The sequence below is a fragment of the Cnephaeus nilssonii genome (genome assembly GCF_951640355.1).
Source record: "Cnephaeus nilssonii genome assembly, chromosome: 5".
Lineage (NCBI taxonomy): Eukaryota > Metazoa > Chordata > Mammalia > Chiroptera > Vespertilionidae > Cnephaeus > Cnephaeus nilssonii.
In genome coordinates, this window is record NC_137076.1 from 7,022,918 (window position 1) to 7,048,535 (window position 25,618).

The 25,618-nt window shown below is 40.0% G+C and overlaps 1 protein-coding gene and 1 pseudogene across 9 annotated transcripts in view; one reads left to right on the forward strand and one right to left on the reverse strand.

Moving 5' to 3' along the window:
• The window catches only part of LOC307100408 (glyceraldehyde-3-phosphate dehydrogenase-like), a 1,087,365-nt pseudogene that overhangs the window by 507,978 nt on the left and 553,769 nt on the right, over positions 1-25,618 (reverse strand). The gene's annotated exons all lie outside the window — the stretch shown is intronic.
• Positions 1-25,618, forward strand: part of MAPK9 (mitogen-activated protein kinase 9) — a 51,679-nt gene that overhangs the window by 7,114 nt on the left and 18,947 nt on the right. For 3 of the 8 annotated variants that reach the window (XM_079772813.1, XM_079772817.1, XM_079772812.1), the window contains exons 2-5: positions 6,223-6,389; positions 17,302-17,431; positions 19,842-19,900; positions 22,347-22,485. In XM_079772813.1, the coding sequence (XP_079628939.1) occupies positions 6,268-6,389; positions 17,302-17,431; positions 19,842-19,900; positions 22,347-22,485 (450 nt within the window). In that variant the 5' untranslated portion in view covers positions 6,223-6,267. Of the gene's footprint in view, positions 1-6,222; positions 6,390-6,786; positions 7,028-17,301; positions 17,432-19,841; positions 19,901-22,346; positions 22,486-25,618 lie in introns of those variants that run through there. The other 5 variants (XM_079772816.1, XM_079772814.1, XM_079772815.1 and 2 more) reach the window with 4 other exon arrangements.

Consider the following 25,618-nt stretch of genomic DNA (forward strand, 5'->3'; position numbering starts at 1 on the left):
TAGAGAGGTCCCTGCACCTGTCACCCAATTTCCCCCAATGGTTGTATATTTGCATAACAATATAGAACTTCAAAACCAGGAAAGTGACATTGGTACAATGAGCACTTACAATACTGTCATTTTATCACATGTGGAGATTTGTATAATCACACCACAATCAAGATACAAAACTGTTTCATCATCCCTAAGGTCTTCCTGGTACTACCCCTTTATAATCACACCACCCTCTTCCCCCTCACCATCCATAACCCCTGGCAATTGCTAATCTATCCTGCAGCTCTACTTTTGTCATTTTAAGAATGTTGTATAAATGGAATTATACAGTATGGATCTTTTGCAATTGGATTTTTTTTTTTTTTCTAAGTATAGCCTTAAGATCCACCCAAGTTGTGTTTTTCAGTAGTTTGCTCACTTTATTGCTGAGAGGTGTGCCATGGTGTGGATGCACAGCAGCCTGGCTAACCATTCACCCATTGATGGACACCTGGATGGTTTCCAGTTTTGAGTTATTACAAATATAGCTGCTATGAGCATTTGTGTACAGGTTTTCATGTGGTCGTGTCTCTTCGTGTGGACAGAGGGTAATTGTGAAAATTTGCTTTTAATCACAGCAGTCAGTTAATTTATATATTGCATGTTCTGGGTATTCTAATGCCTTCGTGTGATCAGAGGTTTAATTGAGCCTGTGAGTGACTGAGTTGTCTTCATCAGAAGAAAGTGCCTAAGTGGAGTGAAGCCAACAGGATGAAATGTGAAGACCTGTGTTTTTCTGGCCTTGTCCTGACCAGTGCTTGGACACATCACTCTACTTTCTAACTAAAATGAGAGATATTACAGTGGTGTACTGGGGAAAACACAAATATTATAGTCAAACACACCTAAATTCAAACCCAGGCCATGCCACTTCTAGCTCTCCAGGCTGTTTCCTCATTTGCAGAGTGGGACAGTACTGTGCACAAATGCTGTTAGGAGAGCGTTTATAACTGCGAGCTCAGAGCCTCGCTCACTCTCCTGCCTCCAGTCTCATCTGTCTCCAACCCATCCTCCCCTCGACTGTCAAAGTGACCCTGCTGCAGCTTTTCATTTAAAAAAAAAATTTATTTTATTGATTTTTTACAGAGAGGAAGGGAGAGGAACAGAGAGCCAGAAACATCGATGAGAGAGAAACATCGACCAGTTGCCTCCCGCACACCCCCAACCAGGGATGTGCCCGCAACCAAGGTACATGCCCTTGACTGGAATCGAACCTGGGACCTTTCAGTCCACAGGCCGACGCTGTGTCCACTGAGCCAAACCGGTTTCGGCAGCTTTTCATTTTTAAATTGAATTTTTGTGATTAAATTATTTAACTAGTGTTTTTTAAAATGTGAAATATGTTCATGGCTACCAAAAAACCCCACATCAACAGGACAGTAAGTTATCATTGTAAGGGAAAGAATCATTTCCCACTGTGTCTGTACACTTGCTAGCATCTTCTGTGTGTGTGTATGTATGTGTGTATTTCTCTGTAGATTGACATTTACTAGTGTACTCTGCTTTAATTTGCCTTATTTCCCTTATTTTAGACGTCGTTTCATATCAATACACAAATTTCCTACATTGTTTTTAATGGCTTTATTTTACTTTTATGCCATAATTTATTCAATCTTTCTTAAATTCGTGTTTACAAGTAGGTTTACAAGAAGTGCTCCAAACATCTTTGAATATTTGTACACATATTTGTGGAATACATTTGTAGAATCGTAGTTGACAGGTTAAGAGTCATGTGCATTTCAAATTTTCATTAGTTATTATCTTATTAGATATTTTCTTCCCAAAAAAACCTTTTGCCAGTTTATACTTCTCACCGGCAAGTATGAAAGTACCATTTCCTCAGACCTGGGTTGATACTGTGAAGAGACTTGCTTTCAGGTTTTGCCTCCTCCAGAAGCCTTCCTGTACATCCACCTCTCACTCATACAGTCCACCCACCCGTTCACACCATTCTGCTGGGCTCCTGCCCTGCGGCCTGTGCGCACTAAGACACTGGGGTGCAGTATGATAATTATGCTGTTGGTGGTTGAGGGAAGGGACTGTCTGGTTAGTACTCGCTCTCACAGCCCCTGCCTCATACTTACACACAAGCATGTTTGCTGGGAGAGCTCAGTGGATGGCAGATGACGTCCCCACAAGACTGGGACTGTATGCGCTGCACTGTTCTTTCCCACTTTAAGATTTGAGAACTATGTAAAGCTGTAGTTGGAGCAATTTTTTAAATTTATTAAAATTAACCGGGAATTTAATACTATATTTGCAATACCTAAATTGCTTATATTTAGAGACTAGAGTTAGATTTTTTAAAAAGTATTTCTTACTCTCGGTTCTAAGCAGGTAGGCATGTTCTTCCCCACCAGTATTTATGGAATGGGTAGTTTACTCCAGTATTTGAAGGGGATTCTACAAGGGGCCTCAGGCTTAGAGAGAAAGAGATTTTAGATGAGAGCATTTCATTCAGCAAGCACCCGGGAAGCAGCACGGAAGGTAGGGAGGCCATGGGCTGACTCCTTCCCTCTAGGCGTCCACTGGCCACACAGGTCTGCGGAGTCCCAGGAGCAAAGTGTGTCCCCGGGAGCTTTTTCAGTGGCTCATTGGAGGGCTTTAGACATTTCCTTACGTTTATCAGGCAGTGCTGTGGGAGAGGGAGACAGGCCTCCCTGCTTCGGTGGAGCTCCTAGCCTGTGGCACCAGGTCTCCCTGCTGGGAGCAAGGTGAGGAGCCCGCGCCCACCAGGAGGGACGAGGAGGCAGCGACCTCAGACCTCAGCTTCAGTGTGCTGGAATGTGGTTTCATGAGGAATGCCTATACTCCCCAGTTTGTAAACTTCTCTGAAACCCAGCTGAGATCCATTTTGTTGACATATAATCGCAGTAGAGTTGATTTCACTAATTACTAAATTATATGTTTTCTCAGGTTGCCTGGAGATTTTTTCTCCTGCTCTCGAGGCCCAAGCTTGACAGAGAAGGTAGCTTTGACAGGTTTTCTCTTAGGTGCTTTTTTCCCTGCCTAATAAGGACAACTTATTTTAAATTATTTTAAATCTTGAGATGAAATTAATAATTTGAACCTAATGATGTAATGTACCATATTCCTCAAATTTACAAAAGCTAACCTAATATTGTACCAGTCAAACTATAAGTTGCAGCAGCTATAGCAGAGAGAGAGTCCCCAACTTGCTCAACAAGGTTGAGATTAATTTGTGCCAATCTCATTGTGGGCAGGGGGACCAGATTGGGGGGCGTCTCTATGCCACCAGATCATTCAGGATGCTGGCTGGTGGGGGGCTTTAGCATGTGACTTCCATCTCTGGATCTGTGTCAGCTAATTCCCCAGCTGGCAGCAAGGAAGAAAGGTAGATTGGACATCAAGCAGCTTTCTGTTAAAAAAAAAAAAAAAAGATCTGGAGGTAGCATAGCATATATTACTTCTGTTCACATCTCATTAGCCAGAAGTTCTTGGTCATCTGGCCACACCTGGCTACTGGGGGAGTAGGCAGATGTCATCCCTAGTTGGGCAGCCGGAACAGGAAGGCTTCTGTTACTACAACAAAGAAGGGGGAGGGTCCTGGGTGCATTAGGAGCCCGGGCCTATCATGCTTCTTGTCCCTTAGCATTTCAGACTCAAAGCTGAACTCGCTGACTCGGCATGGGTCTCCAGACGCTTTGCCTCATTTCTCCTGTCTCCTCTGAGGGCTGTGAGTTGTGTACATTCTTCCTCCAAACCATGCCTCTTTCCCCCACCTGCCATGAGTCAGTCATTTTTGCCAGGTCCCTCGTCTTCAGTCCTGCCCACTTAAATCCACCCCTTTCTCAGCTTCCCAAATGAGCTCTCTGAAAAGCAGGTCAGAGCACATGCCTCACGCGCTTTGATGGCTCCACAGCCTCAAGCTCAGGCCCAGGTGGCTCCCGGTGGCTTATGGGCCTGTGGTGATCTGGCCTCATTTTCTCTCTCCAGCTTCTTTCCCTCACTATCCAGCAAAACTAAATCTCAAATGATTTGTCATGCTCAGAGGCACCTCCAGCTCTCTGCACATGCTCCTTTCCTTCCCTGCACCCCAAACCTTCTCTGGGTTTAGGACTTTCCCGGCCTCGGCTCTCTTCCTGAGTGTGCCCACCGGATGTGCTCTCACACCAACTGCTCTGGCACAGGACCTTGCCCGCAGTGGTGCTCAGGACATGCTTTATGAGTGCCCAGCATTGCTAATGTATTACAGTATGGCAGAGAAACAGCAGGCTGCCGTGGCTACCTACCTCTTTGCCACGTCTGTCTCTTATCCTTGTATTTGTACCCCACTAGCCCAGCTGAGCAGTTCACCATGTTTGAGCAGTCAGCTTGAGCTCTGTGCCTCTACTGTCTGTCTCTGGCAAAACAGTCCAGGTCAGATGCCACCTCCTCCAGGAAGCTTTCCTTGTCTTCTACACTCCAGCTCATGGGTAGGATCTCTTTTGGTTTTGTTTACATTTTGCTTATGGCCCTTACTTCATTGTAACTTGTATTACAGTATAGGTAACGGGTACATTCCTCACACTTCGTCCCCAAATGGTGAACTACATGCTGCTTCAAGCCTGGTTCCTACTGGCTGCTGTATCTCCTACATGATTTGTTGTCACTTTCTTGTACAAAGGCACCCCAAAAATGTTGAGTACAATTGTCTAAAAACAAATCAATCTTTAGAAAAGGATATTCTTTCAGATGTTAGTAAAATGGAGAAGCATTGTGAGGAAATCATTAGATGCTGTATTAAGGGTTAGATCAACAAAGTCTGTTGAATGACTCTGTTGTCCCAGGGGCCAGACTCTCCCTCCCCTCCTGTCCTATGAGTGTGGGATGCCAAGATGAGTACGACAGACCTGTCCCCGCCTAGGCATTGGGCACCCTCCTCACAGCAGCATGTACACTTAACACAGTGTAACCTGGGGCTGGTCATCCTGCGTGGTGTCATGAGCAGTGTGATAGTTCATGTCATGCGGTGCTGGCCTCCCCGAGGCACACCTTGGAGGGGTACCTGGCTGTCAGTTGCAATGGCTGATGGTACTGACAGCTGTGCCTCAGCCCACTGCCTGAAAACAGTAGAAAACATGAAGCAATGGTCAGTTGGAGAAACTATTCATTTGACTTAAATTTTTTGTTTAGGCTTGTTAGTAATCAATACATTTCCATGTTTAATGGAAATGCTAGACATCATTGTGTTGAAATACAAATCATCACTCCAAAAAACTCAGTGGATAGACATTAAGTATTAGATGATAGTACAAACAGGCAGGAATTTGCTGGTGGTGTAGACTAAAATTTAAATTCTGTGTTTTTAAACAGTATAAAATGTTTATACCTCTATGATTTAAAAGTTGACTTATTTTTTTTTTTAAAGACAGACTTAAATATTTTGCTGACCTTCAGTAAACATGGTCAAACAGGAGCCAGGGAACCATGTGACTAAGTGTGGCTGCCTGACAGTTTTCTGTGCGCTTGTTTTCCGTATAGTTATGTGGGCTCCTGCGGTGGGCATCTCAGCCTCGGCCCAAAGCCTGGGGAGGCTGCTCCAAGGCTGCCAGCTTATTCTCAGACCTCATGAAAGAACATCATGGCTTCCATGTTATTGATTGCCCATTAGTGATGGGTGCAGGGACACGGGCTGGCCCCAGGACCACTCTCACCAGGCAGGAGCATACCGCGTCTCCAGCCTCTACCAGCCCGCTCTTTAACTCCCCCCTTTTCCTCACTTTGACATAGGACTTGCTTTCTGATTCATCACTTTAACCTGAATTTGTGGACTTAAAAGAAGACTGGTCCATTTGTTTCTCTGCAGGAATTGTGGGTGTGATGATCTGAAACAGTGCGTTCTCTCTGGCCGAGACAGCTTTCTGTAAGCTGGTCCCACAGGCAGCAAACTAATGAGAATCATGTAGTGACATAATCTATTCATGGCTAGAAAAAAATGCGCAATTTCTTTTCTCCAAAGGAGGTTATTTTCTACTTCAGTCATGTAAAATGTGGTCATGCAGGTCTCAAATTGTCTTCCTTTCATAATAGTCGCATACCATTTCATATTTCACGTGTTGCTTAAGTTTAGAACTTGGTCAAACTGAGTTTATGAACGTACAGCCACATTGTCTTGTATACGAATCAACTTGAAACACTATGTATGTAATTTCATTAAGAATGCATATTCATTGTGTTTTTTTTAAGGACTCTGACGACTACAGCCTTTGGAATATTACATGACACTACACCATGAGTGACAGTAAATGTGATAGTCAGTTTTACAGTGTGCAAGTGGCAGACTCAACTTTCACTGTCCTAAAGCGTTACCAGCAGTTGAAACCGATTGGCTCGGGAGCCCAAGGAATTGTTTGGTAAGTACAGTCTATTTCAATAGTATGGATTGAGTTGTTTTTGTAATAAAAATGAAATAAAACTAAGTCATCAGGTTTTAGAAATGCTGATGATGAAAATACTATTTTCTTTGCTAAAGGTTTATGAGCTAAATTGAATTCCCCTCTTGCTCTATTTATATGTAGTCAGATTGTAGGATACAAACCCAAATTCTTAGAATGCTGCATAAGTTAAACAGGTATCAGGTTTTCTCTGTTTCTTTTTTTTTTTTTCTTTTCCATTGCCCCTGTCATTATGATATTAGAGTAATAGGCATGACAGTGAGTTGTAACAGAAATTTGGAGTTTTATTCATTTCTTCATCCTGGCCACCTTTCCCCCTCCCCTTTTATTCCCATTCACTCCTATTCATTTCTAGGCGCCGTCATTGCAGTGCTTTGCCCTTCATTGGCAGGATGAGGCCAGTCAGTGTCATTACCATCTCATGGATTAACCAGGAAGGGATGCTGTGTGAGGGGTTGGGCTGGCCATCTCTTCCTTGGTGTCTCACTTCAACTGTGTGTCCAGCCCAGGACGTCAGAACCGTTGGTCTGACCCTGAACCTTAGTCTCTTGCATGGTAAGACAGTCAGCTGCCGCGACATCACTGGCCAGCTCAAGGTAAAGTTTTTCACATGTTTTCTAGATTACCATTATCAGCACTTCCCAAACTTTTTATCCCTTAGTTTTCTGGGCTAAACTTTTTTTTTCTTTATTTTTGGGCAGTAAAAACAAAATTGTCTTTGCATCTAAAAGAAACTGTGATGAAGCTAAGCACCCAGTGTTTATAGCTGGTATCAGGGGGTTCAAGATGAAAGAGAACTCTTGGATATTGTGGTAGGGGAGTTTGTTCTCCTTAGAGGTTTTGGGTTTAGAGAATCTTCACCAGTGTTTGTAACTAATTCTCTATTGTAGAGACATGATCAAGGAAATCAGTTCTTTTCTTTGGCCTGGGTGGCTGGAGGCCCTGCAAGCTAAGAGGATATGGCAGGCAGTTCAGAGCTTCCTGGTCAAACTGATGTGGGAGAAGAGGCGGTTTGGAAGGAATGCCCAACTTGTATCTAAAATAGTGGTGATATCACACTATACTGGGACTTAAATCCAGTGGGTCAAGAGAAGTTATAAAGTCAATGGATGGTTCTTATTGGGATACTTTGATGTTAATACAAAGTTCTAGACGATAAAACCTTATTTTCTTTTGAATATGTTTTTATTGATTTTTAGAGAGAGAGGAAGGAAGAGGGATAGAGATAGAAACATCGATTGGCTGTCTCCTGCACGCCTCCTATTGGGTATCAAACCCACAGCCTGGGCATGTGCCCTGACCAGGAATGGAACTGATGACCTCTTGGTTTATGGGTCAAAGCTCAACCACTGAGCCACCCCGGCCAGGCAATAAAGCATTCTTTTGTTATAAAATCCATCTCTTATTTGGAATTGGACCGTAATTTGATACAGGTAATTCTGCAAGACTGATATCAAGGACATTTAATGTGACACCTACATTAAGAGCTGAATAGAAGTTAATAGTTAATTGTAAAACAGAAGGCTGTATAAAGGGTAGGCAGTTAAAATTAATGATTTCATTACACATGACTTTAATAACAATAAAATCACATGCTACTTTACAAAATACAATTTTGCAGAGATTGATTTTGATTTTCAATTCGCATATGCTACTTCTCATTTTTATTTTTTAAAGCATGTTTAATAATGAAATTATATATGTTTATTATGGATATGTATTTCTTATTTAAAAATTCTAGTTTTGAAACAAAAGTTCCTAATATGCCATTATAAACTAAATCTTCTCTGGTAAAGCAGTGATAGAATTATAAGATGGGAAGTTAATGAATTTATAAAAAAATTTTTTAAATAAACCCATACATCTATGGCCCAATTTTAAAAAAGGGTCCTGAGATTATTCATTGGGGAAAGAACAGCCTCTTCAAGAAATGGTGTTGGGACGACTGAATATCCACATGCAAAAGAATGAAGCTGTTCTCTTACCTCACATTGTGTTAAAGGTAACTCAGAATGGGTCAGTGATGCCCGGTTGGCATGGCTCAGTAGTTGAGTATCAACTTATGAACCAGGAGGATTCCAGTCAGGGCATATACCCGGGTTGCAGGCTCAATCCCCTAATCCTCGTGTGGGACTTGCAGAAGGCAGCCGATCAGTGATTCTCTCTCATCATTGATGTGTTTTTTAAAAAAAAAAACACAAGAGATTTTTAAAATTTATTTTAGAGAAGAAAGGGGAGAGAGAGAGAGAGGGAGAAACATCACTGAGCTACACTGGCCGAGTCATCATTGATGTTTCTTTCTCTCTCCCTTCCTCTCTGAAATATTATATATATATATATTTTAAAAATGGGTCGGTGACTAAATATAAGAGCTAAAACTATAAAGTTCTTAGAAGAAAGCATATGGGGAAAACTTCATGACTTTGAATCCTTAGAAATGACACCAAAAGTATGAGCAATAAAATTAAAAAATTGGCTTTCATCAAATTGTGCATCAAAGGATACTATCAGAAGAGTGAAAAAAAAAAAAAACACACCTATAGAATGGGAGAATATTTGCAAGTAATATATCTGATAAGAGTCTAGTATCCAGAATACATAAAGAACTTTTACAACTCAACAACAACAAAACTACAATTTCAAAAATAGGCAAGGAATTTGAATAGACTTTTCCCCAAAGAAGATATACAAATGGTCAATAAGCACATGAAACAGTGCTCAGCATTAGTCATTTGGGAAATGTAAATCAAAACCACAATGAGATACCACCTCACACCCACTGGGATGATCATAATCAAAACCAAAAATAATAAATGTTGACAAGGATGTGAAGAAATTGGAACCCTGTACATCGCTGGTGAGAATGTAAAATGGTGCAGCCACTTATGGAAAACATTTTGAAGTTCTTCAATGGATTAAACATAGGATTACCATATGATCCATTAAATACTCCTACATAAATACCCAAAAGAATTAAAAACAGATGTTCAAATGAAGACTTGTACACAGATGTTTATAGCAGCACTATTTGCAATAGTCAAAAGGTGGAACTAGCTCAAATATTCACCAATGAATGAATGGATACAGAAATTATGCAATACACATACATGGAATCCTATATAATAAAAGCATAATATGCAAATTGACCAAAAGGAATGACTGGTCGCTATGACATGCACTGACCACCAAGGGGCAGATGCTCAAGACAGGAGCTGCCCCTGGTGGTCAGTGCGTTCCCACAGGGGGAGCACCACTCAGCCAGTAGCCTGGCTCACGGCTGGCAAGCTCAGCAGTGGTGATGGGGGCCTCTCCTGCCTCTGCTTCAGGTGGGCGGTAAGGAGCAAGGGGTCCTGGACTGCAAGAGAGTGCAGGCCGGGCTGAGGGCCCCACCTCCAGTGCACAAATCGCGTGCACCGGGCCTCTAGTGTTATTTATAAAGAGGAATGAAGCACTTATGCATGCTACAAATGGGTGATCCTAAGAAACATGCTAAGTGAAAGAAGCCAGACACAAAAGGTAGCATATGAGTCTATTTATGTGAAATATCCAAAGTAGGCAAATCCATAGAGACAGACACAGATTGGTAGTTAACAAGGGCAAGGGGGAAGGAGGAATGGGTAGCAGCTGCTTCATGGGCATGGAGTTTTCTTCATGGGCATGATGAACACCTTTTGAAATTACATAGACATGGTGATGGTTCAACATTGTGAATGTACTTTAAAACGCTTAATTTTATGTCTGTGTGAATCTTTGCTCCATAAAATTTATTTTTAATAAAAGTAAACTGGAAGGTGCCTTAAACTAAGGATATTGGTAATTTTAATGGATACTTAACTCCTAATACTATTGTATTGCATATGTTGTAATTTTCTTGTAGTAGCTTGTTAGATAGACATTGACAGAATCTTAATAGTAATTTCACTTAACTCTTAATATTTTTATTTAAATGATTTTATGACAATTTTATTAGTATTTGTAGGAGCAGTTTTCATCTCATATACAGAAAGGTAGGAAGAAAGAAATATGTAGAGACAAATTTTTATACCATCCTAAGTCTCATCTTTTGGAAATCTCCATGTTCATAGCCTGAGTTTTGATTCTAAGGAAAGGTCAAAAAATAAGTTTTGCTCTTTTCTGCTCAAGAAAGAAGTTATTACTTTGAATTGATTAAGACAGTCCTTCACAAACCCTTGTACAGCTAACAGTCATGATCTTTGATGTCAGTAGTTAACTTTGTGACCCAAGCCAGTTATTCATTACCAAATTAAAATGTTTTTGCTTGGTTTATTTTTACTGGATACGTGGAAAAGAGGCTAGTTGGTTAACTTGATTCAGATTATTGATATTTCCTTTTAGAGATGTTTATACAATTATGAAAACTATTCTTAGACTCTTGGGATGTTTCATCTTTTGGTCTTTTGATGAAGTGCCATCACAGAAGTTGGTCGTAGGTGGTTGGAGACCTGGTCTCCATGATTAATTACTTTATTGCTCCTTTTCCCCAGAGCCTGTGCTGGCTGAGGGGAGCTGGCCGACTGCTGCTTGTCTGCCTTCCGGCCTTGAGACTTTGTCGGCCTGCTGAGCTGCAGCAGTGGTGGTGCTGGGACTGGTAGTCCTTGGGTTGAAAGAGAAACCTTTCCCATGATACTTCCCCCCACGTGTCTTCTGAGGATTTTTTCCTGGCTCTGTTTTGCACGGCACCTTGGATATTAGCATTGTGTACTAAGTTTCTAGTAAGAAAAGTATTTTGTACATGGAGCAAGAAGGAGGTCTGTTATTACCTCATCCTGCTGTTTGTATAGAGTAAGAAACTCCACTGGTGCCAGCCAAACCCCTTCCTTCCCCATCAGTGACATAAAGGCCTGAGTGTTCCTGTCATCAAGCCTTAACTTTCAGATAACCTTTTCTCTTTAGTGATCCCTTCCCTGCAGGTATGGCAGGTTTTTCCTGGGTCCCACTGTGTCTCCTGGGTGGATTCTCCTCTGAAGCCCGCTGGGTCTGTTTAGATACTCTTCCTGGTCTTTCAGGATTTATGTCATCTATAAAATGTCCCCCAGGTGATCTCAGCTCACACTTGGAATAGAGTTTCCTCTTGGATTGAACCAAATGCTTGATTGTCTGTGTGTGTGCGCGCACGCACACACACACACACACACACACACACACTCCAGAGATGTAAGATAATGTGTGTTTTAAACCAGTAAATTTGTGGTAATCAGTTACAGCAGCAATAGGAAAGTAATACAAGGGGCATGTGTATTTTTACATTTTTGAGGAATATAGTAGCAATAATAACTTGTTTACAAAACTTGTCAATCATCTATTTAAACCAAAGCTTTATAAAGTCATAGGGACAGTGTTCAAGTAAACCAAAGAACAGATACCAGTACAGGATTAAATGGAAGAGCTGGAATTATAATAAAGTATTTCAGTCCTAATTTTGAATTGTTTTTATAATTGTCTTTGACTTATTGTTTCTGTTGTTCATTAAAATGTTAGTAAAATTAATTAGGAAATAAGTTTTAAAATGTTTATCATTGTCAAGTATCATAAATATCAGCAAGCCATACAGTAAAATTAAGTAATTCCAAGACTTTGCAGCTCTAGTGGGGAAAATGTGTGTACATTTCTTTCATATATATTCAGTTTTCCTTTTGCCTTCTAAAATCTCAAGTTGTCCATCCAAAATAATAAAGATTATTTATTTTAGGAAATAATCCTATGAAGTATTGAATATTTTTTATATACATTTTTATTGACTTTAGAGAGAGGGGAAGGGAGAAGGATAGAGAGATAGAAACATCAAAGAGAGAGAAACATCACCGATTGGTTGCCTCCTGCACACCCCCTATCAGGGATCGAGCCCTCAACCTGGGCACGTGCCCTGATTGGGGATCGAACCAGCAACCTCTTGGTTCATGGGTCTATGCTCAACCACTAAGCCACACTGGCTGGGTGTATTGACCTTTTTAAAAAATGTGTTTAATCTTAGATCTAATATCATTTAAAACCTTAATATGGAGTGGTTGATAGAGCTCTTTTTTCTTTTTGCTTCTTCTATTTCTGTACAAGCAGGAATGTTGCCCTATTATTACCCTGTTTTATTTTCTCTATATTAATATAAATAAAAACAATGTCTATAATAAAATTTCTGTGATAAAGAAGATGTGTGGTATAAGGTATAGAAAGGCTGTGATTCAAGAGACTTGAGCTCTAAATCTAGCTCTGATCCTCATAGTGGTAGTTTTTGGTGACCTTAGTAAATAATGTGTTTTGGGGGGCCTTAATAGTTTCACCCCTAAAATGAGTTGGGAACTTCTGATTTAAGCTAGTGGATTACACACCTAAACAAAGAGAACAAGAGGACAGTAATCGGTGGATGAGAGCCTTTAACAAGTTTCTGAAATATGAAAAATAATTGGAAACTTGATGCAGATAAAACAGCGGAGGAAGAGAGAATAAGTGGGTGGGACATTTGCAACAAGGAAGAGAACCTGTCAGTAGTAGAGCACCAAAGAGACTGTGGGTATAGTGATGACAGATACAGACAATGAAGGTGAAACGGGTGGCTGCAAATAGGGGTGTTAATTAAAGTGCGCCTCTGAAACAGTTGTGTCGGTTGGCTCTCAACATACTCACTCCAGCCCCAGTGTGCAGCATTTGCCCTAGAGAGTGTGTGGGTGAGTGAAGAAGTATTCAGCCAGGATTTGTGGAAGGACAGAAGTCTAAAGAGGGGAGCCAGGATTTGGGGCTGTCTTTCCCTTGAGGGCATTTGAAAATTCGGCCGTGGGCAGCGGAGAGATTGAATAGTGCTTTGGCCTATCTGTGTGGTGTGGAGACAGGATTGAGTGTAGGGTCCTCTAAAGGGGTGCAGTGAACTTCCTTTGCTTTGAATTGGGTCCAGTAAAGGGCTGCATCCTAGAAATAAGAATGAACCAGAGAGAAAGAGGCGCTTGCGGATACCGCCACTCAGCTTCAAATCATCTCACTTGTGAACTTGAACTTGAGGTGACCTCCAGCAGAAGTAAATGTAAATTCTCTCTGGAGGAAGATAGCATCATACTGCATATCAAATTATTTCTTGATGGCAAACAGTTTACTAAGTGCGAGCTTCAGCACACAATCAAAGACAAGTAGTCAGACAAGGAGATCAGACAACAGCACAAACAACAAAGAACCAGATCCACGGCGTGTACTGGTATTATTGGACCCAAACTTTGAAATAGCTATGATGTTATGTTCAGGGTGGTAAAAGGCAAGATGAAAAAATTTTGGTGGGAAACTGAAAACTTAAAAAAACTTAATAGAAATTCTAGAACTGTAAGATACAGTAATCGAATTATGAAGTTAACAGCATATTAGACATAACTGAAGAGAGAATTAGTGGTCTGAAAGATAGCTTAGAGAAAAACATAGAGTAAAGCCTGGAGAGAGAAAAGGGTAGAAAAATACATAAGAGAAGATGTATTAGTTTTCCGTTGCTACATAACAAATTACCACAAACTTGTGGTTTAAAACAACACCCATTTATAATCTCATAGTTCTATAGACCAGAAATCTGTATGGGCTTGCCCAGGCTCTCTGCTCAGCATCACACAAGCTGAACAGGATGTCCGCTGGCCTGGGCTGTAATCTGCAGGCTCTTGGGGAAGAATCTGCTTTCAGGTTATTGGCAGAACCCAGTTTGTTGCAGCTGTACACCTGAGGCCCCCATTCCCTTGCTGTCTGTCAGCCAGGGGCCACTCTGCTCCTAGAGACCCCCACATTCCTTCTCACGTGACCATCTTAAAGGTAGCAATGTCACATCTAGTCCTTCTCAAGAGTCAACTCTTTCTGACCCCTCTTCTCACCAGCCAGAACAAACTGCTTCTAAAGAGCTCTTGGGATTAGATTAGCTCCATTGTAGGACACAGGATCAATATACAGAAAAATAATAATGAAATGCCTAGAAATTGGTAGAACGAACCACTTTGAAAAATAGCTTGGTGTTATCTACTAAAATAAAATATATGCAGTCCCACTGTTAGCTATCTACTCATCAGAAATGCATGCATAGGGGCCCAGAGCCATGTATGAGAATGTTTATGACTGTTTTTTTTTGTAATTCCTTGCAAATTGAAAACAGCAGCAGTATGTCATATAGTCATGTAAAGGAATATACAGCAATGACACAGAATGAATTACAACTATGCAAAGCAATAGTGGATGAATCTCACAAATATAATGTTGAGTGAAAGAAGTCAGACACAGATGATTTCAAAATCCAGGCAAAAATAAACCATGGGGTGGGGCTCAAAGATGCATGTTTAACTGGTAAAAGCAAGCAGTGATTATCATAAAAGTCGAAGCAGTTAGGGGGACAGGAGGGACAGTGATTAGTAGGAGGTGGGGGGGCGCTTTAGGAATGCTGACAAAACATGCTCTTGGTGATAAACCACTGAGTTAAGGACCAAAAAAGGAAGCAAAGGAATGATATCAGACAGGCATAAGTCTGGTCTCCAATAGCATTTAACGTCGGAAATCTGGGGAGTTCCAAGAGAAAATGATTTTGGATTTAGAAGACCAGCTATCATGGATGAGGGCAGAGGAAGATTATCTCCCATAGGCTTTTCCTGAGGAAATTTCTTGAGGATGTGTTCTAAGAAAGAGAACACAACATGTAACACGAGAAACAGTGGAGGCCATTGAGAAGTCCCAGGTGATAGCTGTGCAGCAGACCTTGAAAGGAACTCCAAGACAATGTCTTCAGAAAGAATGGAATAGATTCCAAATGATAGATAATGTGAGTAATAAGGTAGGAAGTACTGGTAATAGGCTTAAAAAGGTATGTTTTCCTTCTCTTAATAAGGAAAAAACACATGTATTAGAAACGTACAGTAGAAAAGCTAGAAAAGTTCATGGTCTAAGCATAAAACAAATTTAAAAGGACATGATGTTTGAGCAATTGATGGAATATCAGAAAAGAGATCCATTTGACTCGATGCTGGAAACAATCTCGCTCTTTTATGACCAGCAACAAGTCATGTGCTCTTTAGAAAATGAAATGTAATCCCAGCTCTGCAGTCAGTAATACTTATATGCACAGACTCTGTCTTGATTTTCAACTTTTAGTCACATCCTAAGTAAGAAACACGGAAGACTTAGTTGTAGAAGTCATAGAGCTGTGTTATCAGGCTTGACCGCCTAAGACTGAAGTTTGGAGGGAAGAGAGCAGAGAGCTGGAGGAAAAAGGACATGAATCTAATAATCTCATTTTACATACGGGGGAGTGAAGAGGGTCCTTTGGAAGTTGATGGAGCAGAAGTTTGGAAATGTTATTTAAACTCCGTGGGTAATCAAGGGAAAGTTAAAAATAACATGAGAGCAAAAAACTGGGAGGAGTTGAGGTTTCAGTAAGTGACTAAGTTCTCAGTTTTTATAATGGGGAGTGAATAGATAAATAAGTTGATAAATAAGGAAATAGTAATAAAAGTATGTTCTTTGGAGTTGAAAAGTAACTGCAAGAAGTAAAACCCGGAAGGTAGTCACTCTTAGCGTGGGAACCACGAGTGGGAAGTATGTGTCTGCTGAGATGCTCAGAATTGGTCTATTTGGCTCATTTTGAACAAAAACTGTTGAGGCCAAAAAGATGTGTTTTTCACATTCCTAGACAGAAATATATATAGGTATTAATACATATGTATGTAGTAGTACATTCATTAATGATTCATTTCACAAATGGATTTCTCTTTAACATTTCATAATTTATATAAATGGTGCATTTACATATGAACATGTGAATTTACATATGTGTAAACATGTACACATAATATGAACAGAATTAGAGAAGAAAAAGAATTCCAAAGTGACATGAAATTTCTAACCATTCTTAACCAAATGCTGCCCTCGACAGCCTTCAATTTAAAAGCAGGTTGAGCTAAGTTTGAGTTATTTGGCAGAAAACATTATTCACAGGAGTGAATAAGTGTAAGCCATGTGATAAACTGAAGAGGATAAAGAAACAGAAACCGTGTTTTAAGTAGTGCCTGGGTTTCCAGGTGGTCGTTAGCAGCTCTGAGCCCCTGATGGGTAGCCAAAGGGTAATAACATGAATGGTACTGTTAGTGCTTGTTTGAAATTACTTCAAAATGTGCAACCAGGCTACTCAGGTTTTTCTGTCTATTTTCTGGAAGAAAATGAACCATAAATTTTAACTAGGAACTTGGGATGCTGGAAACACAGGCTCTGGAAGATTCTATTCTTACTACCCTACTATGACGTGATGTTCCTAGTGGAATTTTATATGTAGCGATTGTTTACATTAGGGTTTTGGATCTTGGGGACTTACCCTAAGCTGAGATTTTGGCTTCTGTTTTCTTTTTAGATTCTTTCATCTGGGGAAAACACATTCAATCAAAAATTAGATTTATTCTTCCACGAGCTCAACTATTTCCTCCTCTTAGTTGCTCTAAAATATACTTACATTTTATCCTGTGATAACCAGTGACTTTTCCCCCAACTTACTGGCATATTTAAACTGAAGATTTCATTTCTTGACCTGTGTTACATGCTCTGTGTTAAATTACTTGGTTCTGAATATAATAATCTCAACTAATATAATGAGAAGTCAACATGCCCGGGATGGCTAAACCCCATCCTACCTGCAGCGGCCGTGTCCGCACCTCTGCAGAGGAGTCCATCCATCCTGCACCTCTGCCAGCTCCCCTGGCTCTGCAGGTGCACAAGCACCTCAAGTGGAAACAAGCAGGAAGATTTTTCTCTTTGTTACTCAGTTAAAACGATTGTACTTTGTACATTCTGCATTGCTTATTTTCCAAAATCATTCTAATGGGTTGCTTATTATAGCACTTATTCTATTTCCTAATTTTAGTGCTGCTTTTGATACAGTTCTTGGGATAAATGTTGCAGTCAAGAAACTAAGCCGGCCTTTTCAAAATCAAACTCATGCAAAGAGAGCTTATCGTGAACTCGTGCTCCTGAAATGTGTCAATCATAAAAATGTGAGTTATGTCTCAGTTTCCTCAGTATGTTTGAATGTTGTCAGCGACATGATAATCTTATGTGTCACACTGAGTTCAGACCTAGGGTAACCTAATTATTAACATAATTCTTCTCAACATTTGGGAAATTGAAGTCAGCAAGAGGCATCATGGTCCATAGGAACTTAGGTCACTCAGCAAGGACAGGAATGTCCATTAACCCTGTTTCTATAAGGTGATATCAGTACTGACCTAGCAAATTGAGAAACAGCTAAATATTTGTAAAACATCATTCTATAAGTAGCTTTTTACCTTATAATACAGACATTTCCGTTTTAAATAAATGTTGTTAGATGATGTTACATTTATGATAGCTGTGCTTGGCATCTCTACAGAAATCAAAGCACTGTACATGTTAAGGAGAAACAGCGTCTCTGGAAAATGCTTATGTTCCATTACTGGTCTCTGAGCATTCTTTTATACCTTACCACATTATAAATTAGTTCAGTTTTTATAATGGGGAGTGAATAGATAATTTCTAAAGTTGATAAATAAGTTGATCACATGTTCAGTCTGGAAGAGCCTTTGGAGATGCCCCCAGGTGACCTCTTTTTGTTAGGATTGGGAGGTGGTGGTGATTAAGATGACACTCAATTCTATATGGCTCCCTTCGTTTTAACATTTATTCTGGGTCTTTCTGGCATGCACAACTGAGATAGTTTTTCTTCTGAGTCTGTGCTTTGAGTTGGTTTTAAATTTTTTCGATGCATGCTTTATTTTACTTATTTATTTTTAAAAATTATTTTCAGGTTACAAAAAAGTATGGATATTATTTTTTAAAAATTCAAACAATGTAAACAAGAAAGCAAAAATCCTTGATCACCACCCACAGATCACTGTCATTAACATTTTGGTGAGCATCCTCATGCATATGTGAACATACACACACTTAAGATCAGCTGTGCTATCATGTATCCTGCTTTTTACCCTCATGGAATGTTGCTAGGTCTCATACACATTAGGAACATATGTAGATATAATCCATTTTAAAAATAGCTGCATAGTACAGATGCACAGTAATTTATTTGACCAATCACCTATTATTGAATACTTAGGTGGTCTCCAGTTTTTCCCTATTATAAACAGTACTGTAGTGAACATCCTTCTACACACATCTTTACACATTGTCCAGCTGAATTTTTTGGCCAAGATTGTTGGGCCAAAGAGTATGCACACTTCTGACTTTAGTACTTGCTGACAAATTGACCTCAAGGAAGACTGTCAGTTTTACGCTTTCACTAAGAGCATCTGAGAATGCCTCTATTTCAAAATTCCCCCGCACTGCATACTATTGATCCTGTGTTTTACTTTACCAGTCTGACAGATGACAAATGAAATGTTATTATTTATAAGGTTGAATTTCTTTCCATATCTCTATTAGCCATTTATTTTTATTTCTTGAGAATTTGTATTCTATGGCCTTTGTCTATTTTTCCCTTGAACTGTTGGTCTCTTCCTTATGCATTTACAAAAGATCTTTTGTATGTTAAAGCTATCAACCCTCACTTCTTTTCCACTTGACCTTATTTAGGTTGTTTTTGCCCTACTGATTTTATTTTTGTTGGGTTGATTTTGGTTTTGGTTTAATGGAATCAAACCTCCTAGGTTTTCTGTCATGCTTAGAAAAGGCTTTTCTACACCAGGGTTATATAAATGTTTATCCATATTTTAATGTTTTATGGTTTCATGTTTTAGATTTAAATATTTGTTCCATTCCAAGTTTATCTTGGTATAAATAAGATTGAAGTGTTGATCCAGTTTTATTTTTTCCTTGGTTAGCCAGCCACCCCAATCCTATCTATATACTGAATCATCTCCCTTCCCCTCAGGCATGTGAAGTGATTGAGGATGTGTGTTTGATGCTCAAGCAGCCTTAGACTGCAGGACCAAAGCCTACAGTGTGGTCCATTCTAGAATGCGCTTTAAGTAAACACATAATGCTATGAGGCGTTTCATCTTTATCATATCAAAAATGCAAGCATAGCCTTCATTTTTAAAACTTGTTTAGAAATTTGTACATAGAATTTAAGTTTTCAGAGTTAACATATTGCTTTATTTAGTGTGGTTTTTTTTTCCCCATTTCTACTTTTTTATGTTCAGAGTTAGAAAGACATTTAATGTTAGAATTCTTTAATAATAAATACGAGGAACACACAAAAATGACTTTATGAAAAGTACATCCTATTTTAAAGGTAAGAATCCTAATCATTTAACTTTTTTCAAATACCATGTAATATGTTTTTAGTAAAAGCAACAACAATAATAAATACTGAGCCCTGCTGTGATTTTCCCCCCATTTTTGATATGTTAATGTTAAACTTAATTTTTATTCATCTGAAATTCTGAGGTTTAAATAATTTTCTCTTTTCAGATAATTAGTTTGTTAAATGTGTTTACACCACAAAAAACTCTAGAAGAATTTCAAGATGTGTAAGTATCATTTTTACTCAATAATGTATTATGCATCAAAGACTGAATATTTAGAAAAGAAAATAACTGCTTTTTTTTTTTTTTTTTACTTAGGAAAGTAACTGCTATTTTTTTACTTAGGATGACAATACATTTTTAATAATATCTTAGCCACTTTTCTCTGTGGAAGAGAAATATTAAGAAAATGGATAATAATATTCAACTATTTTTTATACCTAGATGGTTATCATCTCTATAACAGATAAGAAATGACTGGAAATAATTCTTCAGAGCAGACAGTGGCCATTAATGCCAGTAATTTGCTTTACTGAAATAGAAAACATTTTCTATAGTCCCTTGAAAGCCAGGATTATATGGTTCAGGTGTTTATAATTATTATTTGAAATGGTTAAGTCATTGGATATTGTGTATTTCCAAAATCTGAAATAGAATTATCTTACTAACAATGAAATGAAATACTAATTTATCATATTGAGATATAATACCCAACATTATCCTAAATTTATTGTTGTATTCACTCATTCAACAAATATTTGATGGCTATCCCTCTCTTGGACTTGGCATACCTTAGTGACCAAAACAAACAAAAATCCCTTTTATTATTTAAGAATTGCTGGTGAGCATCCTCCTTCCTAGAGCTTGCAGGAAAGCCTGGGAAAAGAGATAATCAACATAAGAAATCAGGAAATGATGTCATTCATTAGGACGAGGCAAGTGCAGTGGAAGAAGTGGAGCTGGGTGTGGGGATCTGGAGTGCTGAGGGGGCAGGTTGCAGTTTTAAGTGGGATGTTGGGGTTGGGGAGAGACCTCCCTGGATTGGTGAAGTTTGAAGAAAGGCTTGAAGGAGGTGAGAAGGTTGGTTATCTGCAGATATCGACAGGAAGACTGAATTGAAGTGGAAGGAACAGGCAGCACAAAGGAGTGCAAGTGGGAGTATGCATGGTGTGCTCAGAACAGCAAGAGCCAGTGTGGCTGGAGCTCAAACAGCAGAGGGGAGAGGAAGTCTATTGTAAGGATTTCCTTTTATTCTAAGGCAATTCAGTAAGACTTTCAACAGAGTGAGCTCACCTGACTTTCATTCTAAAAGAATAATTGGTTTCTGGGTTGAGAATCCACCATAAGATGTGGGGACCCAGAAGACCCGTTGGGAGGTGATTGTACCAGTTCAGGTGAGAGGTCATGGTGCTTCACTTAGACCAGAGGGGAATGATGAGGGGAAGGGGTGAGATTGGGGCTGAAACTGTCTTGAAGGTAGAACCACGGTGTTTACTCTTAGAGAAAATGTGTGGTGCGAGAGCAAAGGAGTGGAGGTTGACGCCTGGAATTCTGCCTGATCACCTGAAGGGTGAAAGTGCTCTCACCCGAGACGAGGAAGGCTGCAGGGAGAGCGTATCAGAGGTAGGGTGGGATCAGGAGCTGGTTTTTGGACATGACTTCGAGTTGTCTGTTGGACACCCAAGTGGCACTGTGAAGTGGGCAGTTAGGTAAATGAGCCTGGATAGAGATCTGAGATGAAGGTAAGAATTTGTTAGGTGATGGTCTGTAGATGGTATTTAAAACCTTGAGACCAGAGGCCAGAGAAGATCATCAAGACTGTGACAGAGACAGGAAGGCCAAGAAGTGAGCAGTAGCACTCCAAAAGGAAGAAGTTGGGGCGAGGAGAAGGGCACTGTCAGCTGGGATTTAGCAACAGGGAAGTCAGTGGGGCCTTGAGGACAGTGTCCGCAGAGAGATGAGGGCAAAAGCCTGAGCAAAGTGGGATTAGTTAAAAACAGGAGAAGAATTGGAAATGGTGAGTATAGACACCTCTTTGGAGAGTTTTGCTTACAAAGGGGATAAAGATAGGGGCAGTAGATGCTGGGGGAAGTGAGGTGAAGTTATTTTTATTAAAAAATTATTCCCAATTACAGATGACATACAATGATATATTAGTTTCAGGTGTATAGCATAGAATTAGACATTTATATACCTTATGAGTAATGACCCTGATAAGTCTAGTGCCCACCTGGCACCCTATGTAGTTATTACAATATTATTGACCATATTCCTTTTACATCCCTGGGGATCAAGTTTTCTTAAGATGAGAGAAATAACAGCATGGCTTCTAGACTGGTAAGAATGATTCCATAGCAAAAAATTTAAGATGTAGGAGAAGTTGGGTGTTTGAGATTCTATTTATTATGATATAGAAATTGTTTTATTTTTAACTTGAAAAAACATCATTAGTTGTTTTTTTTTAAAAAAAATACTTTTATAAAGTTCCATTATATGTTTGCTTCAAGATACCTTATAAAAAGTTTAGAGAAAAACAAATTATTGTTTTACTTCAGCCAGTACATTGAGTAGGTAGTAAGTTATTACTGTTTCATAAAAATTCTGGGTTAATAGCCACAAAGGAATTTTGGATGCTTTTCATGTGTACATGGCTGGTCTTTTTCCCCCTCAGGTATTTAGTTATGGAATTAATGGATGCTAACTTATGTCAGGTTATTCATATGGAGTTGGACCATGAGAGAATGTCCTATCTTCTTTACCAGATGCTCTGTGGTATTAAACACCTTCACTCAGCCGGTATCATTCATCGAGTAAGTAGTGATGCCATATTAATTTTATTTTAAAAATCATAATAATTTTGTTGCCAGAATCCTCCAGATACAAAAGAACTTTTTTTTTTTTTTAATTTGTCAGTGTTGAAAATCCAAATAAACTATAGGGTTGTGTTGAGTTTCCAAACATTGTTAAGATCAGAAGACATCTGGGGAACGCCAGGTTGGCCAGGTGCTCAGCTGGATTCCGCAGAAGAGTAGGGCAAAGAACTCCCGGATACTATTTATCACCTGTTGTCGATATTTTTGCCATATTTGAAATCCCATTTTTAATGAATCAAGGGATTAGATTTGGAGTGGGAGAAATTAGAGACACGTAGAAAATAATATAGTTATTTGTTTGAGAAATCTTACATGAATTATAACCTAAACATTTGTTTCTTCTATTGTAAAATTCTGCCACTCCAGCATCCTGGCCCTACTGGTGAGAGCTTTTGGAATGGCCTGTGATGGGCCTCTGGACTGGATTAAGACTGGGATTTGAATGACAGTTTCCTGTACTATTGGGAAGATACAGTGTAATACTCTAAGCTAGTTGTATGAGTTTCTATTTTATTTTTTATTTGGACTACTGTATAAACAGAACATCATGATAGAATTTTTTGAAACAACTAAAATGTTGAGTGAGATTAGAGGCAGAAATAATGTAATTTTACTGGAATCATTCATAGCATTCTCTGAATTATTACCATACTAATTTTGTTCACAGACTATTTTTAGGTACTGTGTTTCAACATCAGTAAGTTATTTTCTTGGAACTAAATCTGTATGGAGAGGAAGATAGTGAGACAAGAACAATGCAGCCTATTGATAACAGAAAAATAGATTTCCATCAGGTGCCAGGAAAGGTTGATTCCATCACAGCTGCTGAATGAAGGTCTCCGTGGCAACAGAGCCCACCAACCAACAGAGGGCTCAGCCCTTGCCCCTATCATGAACCTCAGGTCTGCAGCCTGAGGCCAGGAGGCAGGAGGCATCCATGGCCTGACCTGCTGGCTGATGAGCACTTGGCTCCAGACCAAGTGAGCTGTTACAGCCTTTGCTGCCACCAAGTGTTCAGTTAAAATAATACAAATTCTGTTGACAAATTTGCTTTAAACATAGTAATTTTTTAAGAATTAAAAATGAAGATTTCCCAACATACCGTTCTATTTCTCTTTCTAAAATTTTCACAGACTTTTATATAAACTAAGGCACTTTTAATGTCTCCTAAGTACATCAAATATTAAATTCACGCTTTAGTAAGTGCCAGATTCAGTGAAGCCTTATTAACTGTGTAAAGGGAAATGGTTTACCTTGTTTGTCCCTCCCCTCCTGAGCCTGGAGGTTCATAGGAAAACATGACTCTCCCTGGGACCTGGTAAGAGCGGCAGCCAACACTGTGGGAATCTTAGTTTGTGAACCCTTCCTGTCCTTTGCCTGTCTGTGTCCAGTGTCATGCACACAGATACACACTTGCAGTTTTGCTCGTTAAGATAGTTTTATGCTATGCTTAAAATGTTAATTGTGTAAAATAAAACACCCATAATCCCACCACTTTTTACTTTATGTAATTCAAAAAATGAAAAGAAATGAGAGTCCCCCAGCCCTCCACTGCCACCTGGAGGTAGCCGGTGAACACCTGGGGTGTTTCCTGCCTCACTTTACACGGACACAGACTCTGCTTAGCTGATTCCAGCATGTCTGTTTGTTCTTAGGTCCTTTTTAACGTACATTTTTCAAAAACAAGACCCTCTCGTACATACTTGTCCTGCAACTCGCTGAGTGAGCTGGTTGATTTGTTTTTTATTTTAATCAGGGATCAAATAGTTCTACAAATATTTATTTACAAAGCAGAGTCCCCAACTCGTCCCTCTTGTTTCTCTCTCCCCAGAAGCAAACTCTTTCAGTTCTTTTAGTGTTCCTTTCCATTTCTTGAAATATATGATTAGATCTCTGTTCGATGACCTTTTTTGATTTGGGGCTTAAGGTACTGACTTAGCTCTTTCACCATCCACAACCCTCACCTGTCCTGTTCTGCCACCTCCCAGTATTTACAGTGTAACTGGGTTTGGCTCAGTGTCCATATTGTGTTTTACGTTACTGTGACCTTGTCAGTGCTTTTCACGAGCTGGGCCTCTCACCCATGCCCTCCCTGGGCCTCACACCAGTGGGTCTGTTGCTCTTGAGTCTGAAGCTCATGTCTGGAGAGTTTGTTTCTGTTTATTTAGATAATGAGCCAGTGCGAGTGAGGACGGAGCAGAAGCCTCTCTCTGGGAAGTCTCCTTTTCCCTTCCCAGTGTCTCGCTTCCTGCGTCACCCTGACCTCCCCGGTACCTGTCACTCGCTTCCCGAGCCATTCCAGGGCGTTGGTCCAGGTTGTCCCGTGTGGGCCACTCATACTCCCCTAGTGGCTGCCAGGGAGGCCACGCTTTACTGACATCCCTACACTCTGGGGGCCAGGCCCCAAGTTTAGGTGTCATTTGTATTTTGACGTATGTTCCTGGTTTTCCATGGTTTTTAAAATTTAAAGAGGCAGAACTGTCTTTACTCTGCTATCTTGAAACTAAAGTCCAGTCTGTCTTGGAAAGCTGCCCCTGGTGGTGTGTGGAGCTAATGGGAGGGGGGTAGTTGTGGACGTGGGGAGCCCTCCAGGGCCTGGGACTTCTTTAAACCGTTCCAACTATCCATGTTATCTTCATTTTATCATCATTCTCCAGCAGATGGCAGTAAAATGTGTTGTTTCCCTCCCCCCACCGGCCCCCCCCCCCCCCCCAAAAAAAAAAATCAGTAGCGGATGACAAAGTTCTGACTGGTGGAAGTGGCCGGAGGTGGTCCTGTTTTCCAGTTCACTCAGGTCCACGGAGCAGGCCGGCGGCGCTGTTCTGGTCACATTCATTCATGTGGCTCTTGCTTTAGTTCAGGGCCAGGTTGGATTGCAGGGGCTGCTGGATGGTAAAACAAAGACATTTCAATTTAAAAAAAAATCAGCCTCCTAAGAAAGCACCTACTGCCTTGCCCACCACCCTGTGTCCAGAAAGGTCACCCGCTATGGGGATGTTGCTGCCGTTCCTCTCCTCACTGCCACAGGAGAGGCTAAAACTGCTGCCTCATCACTTAACGCTTAAAAAAT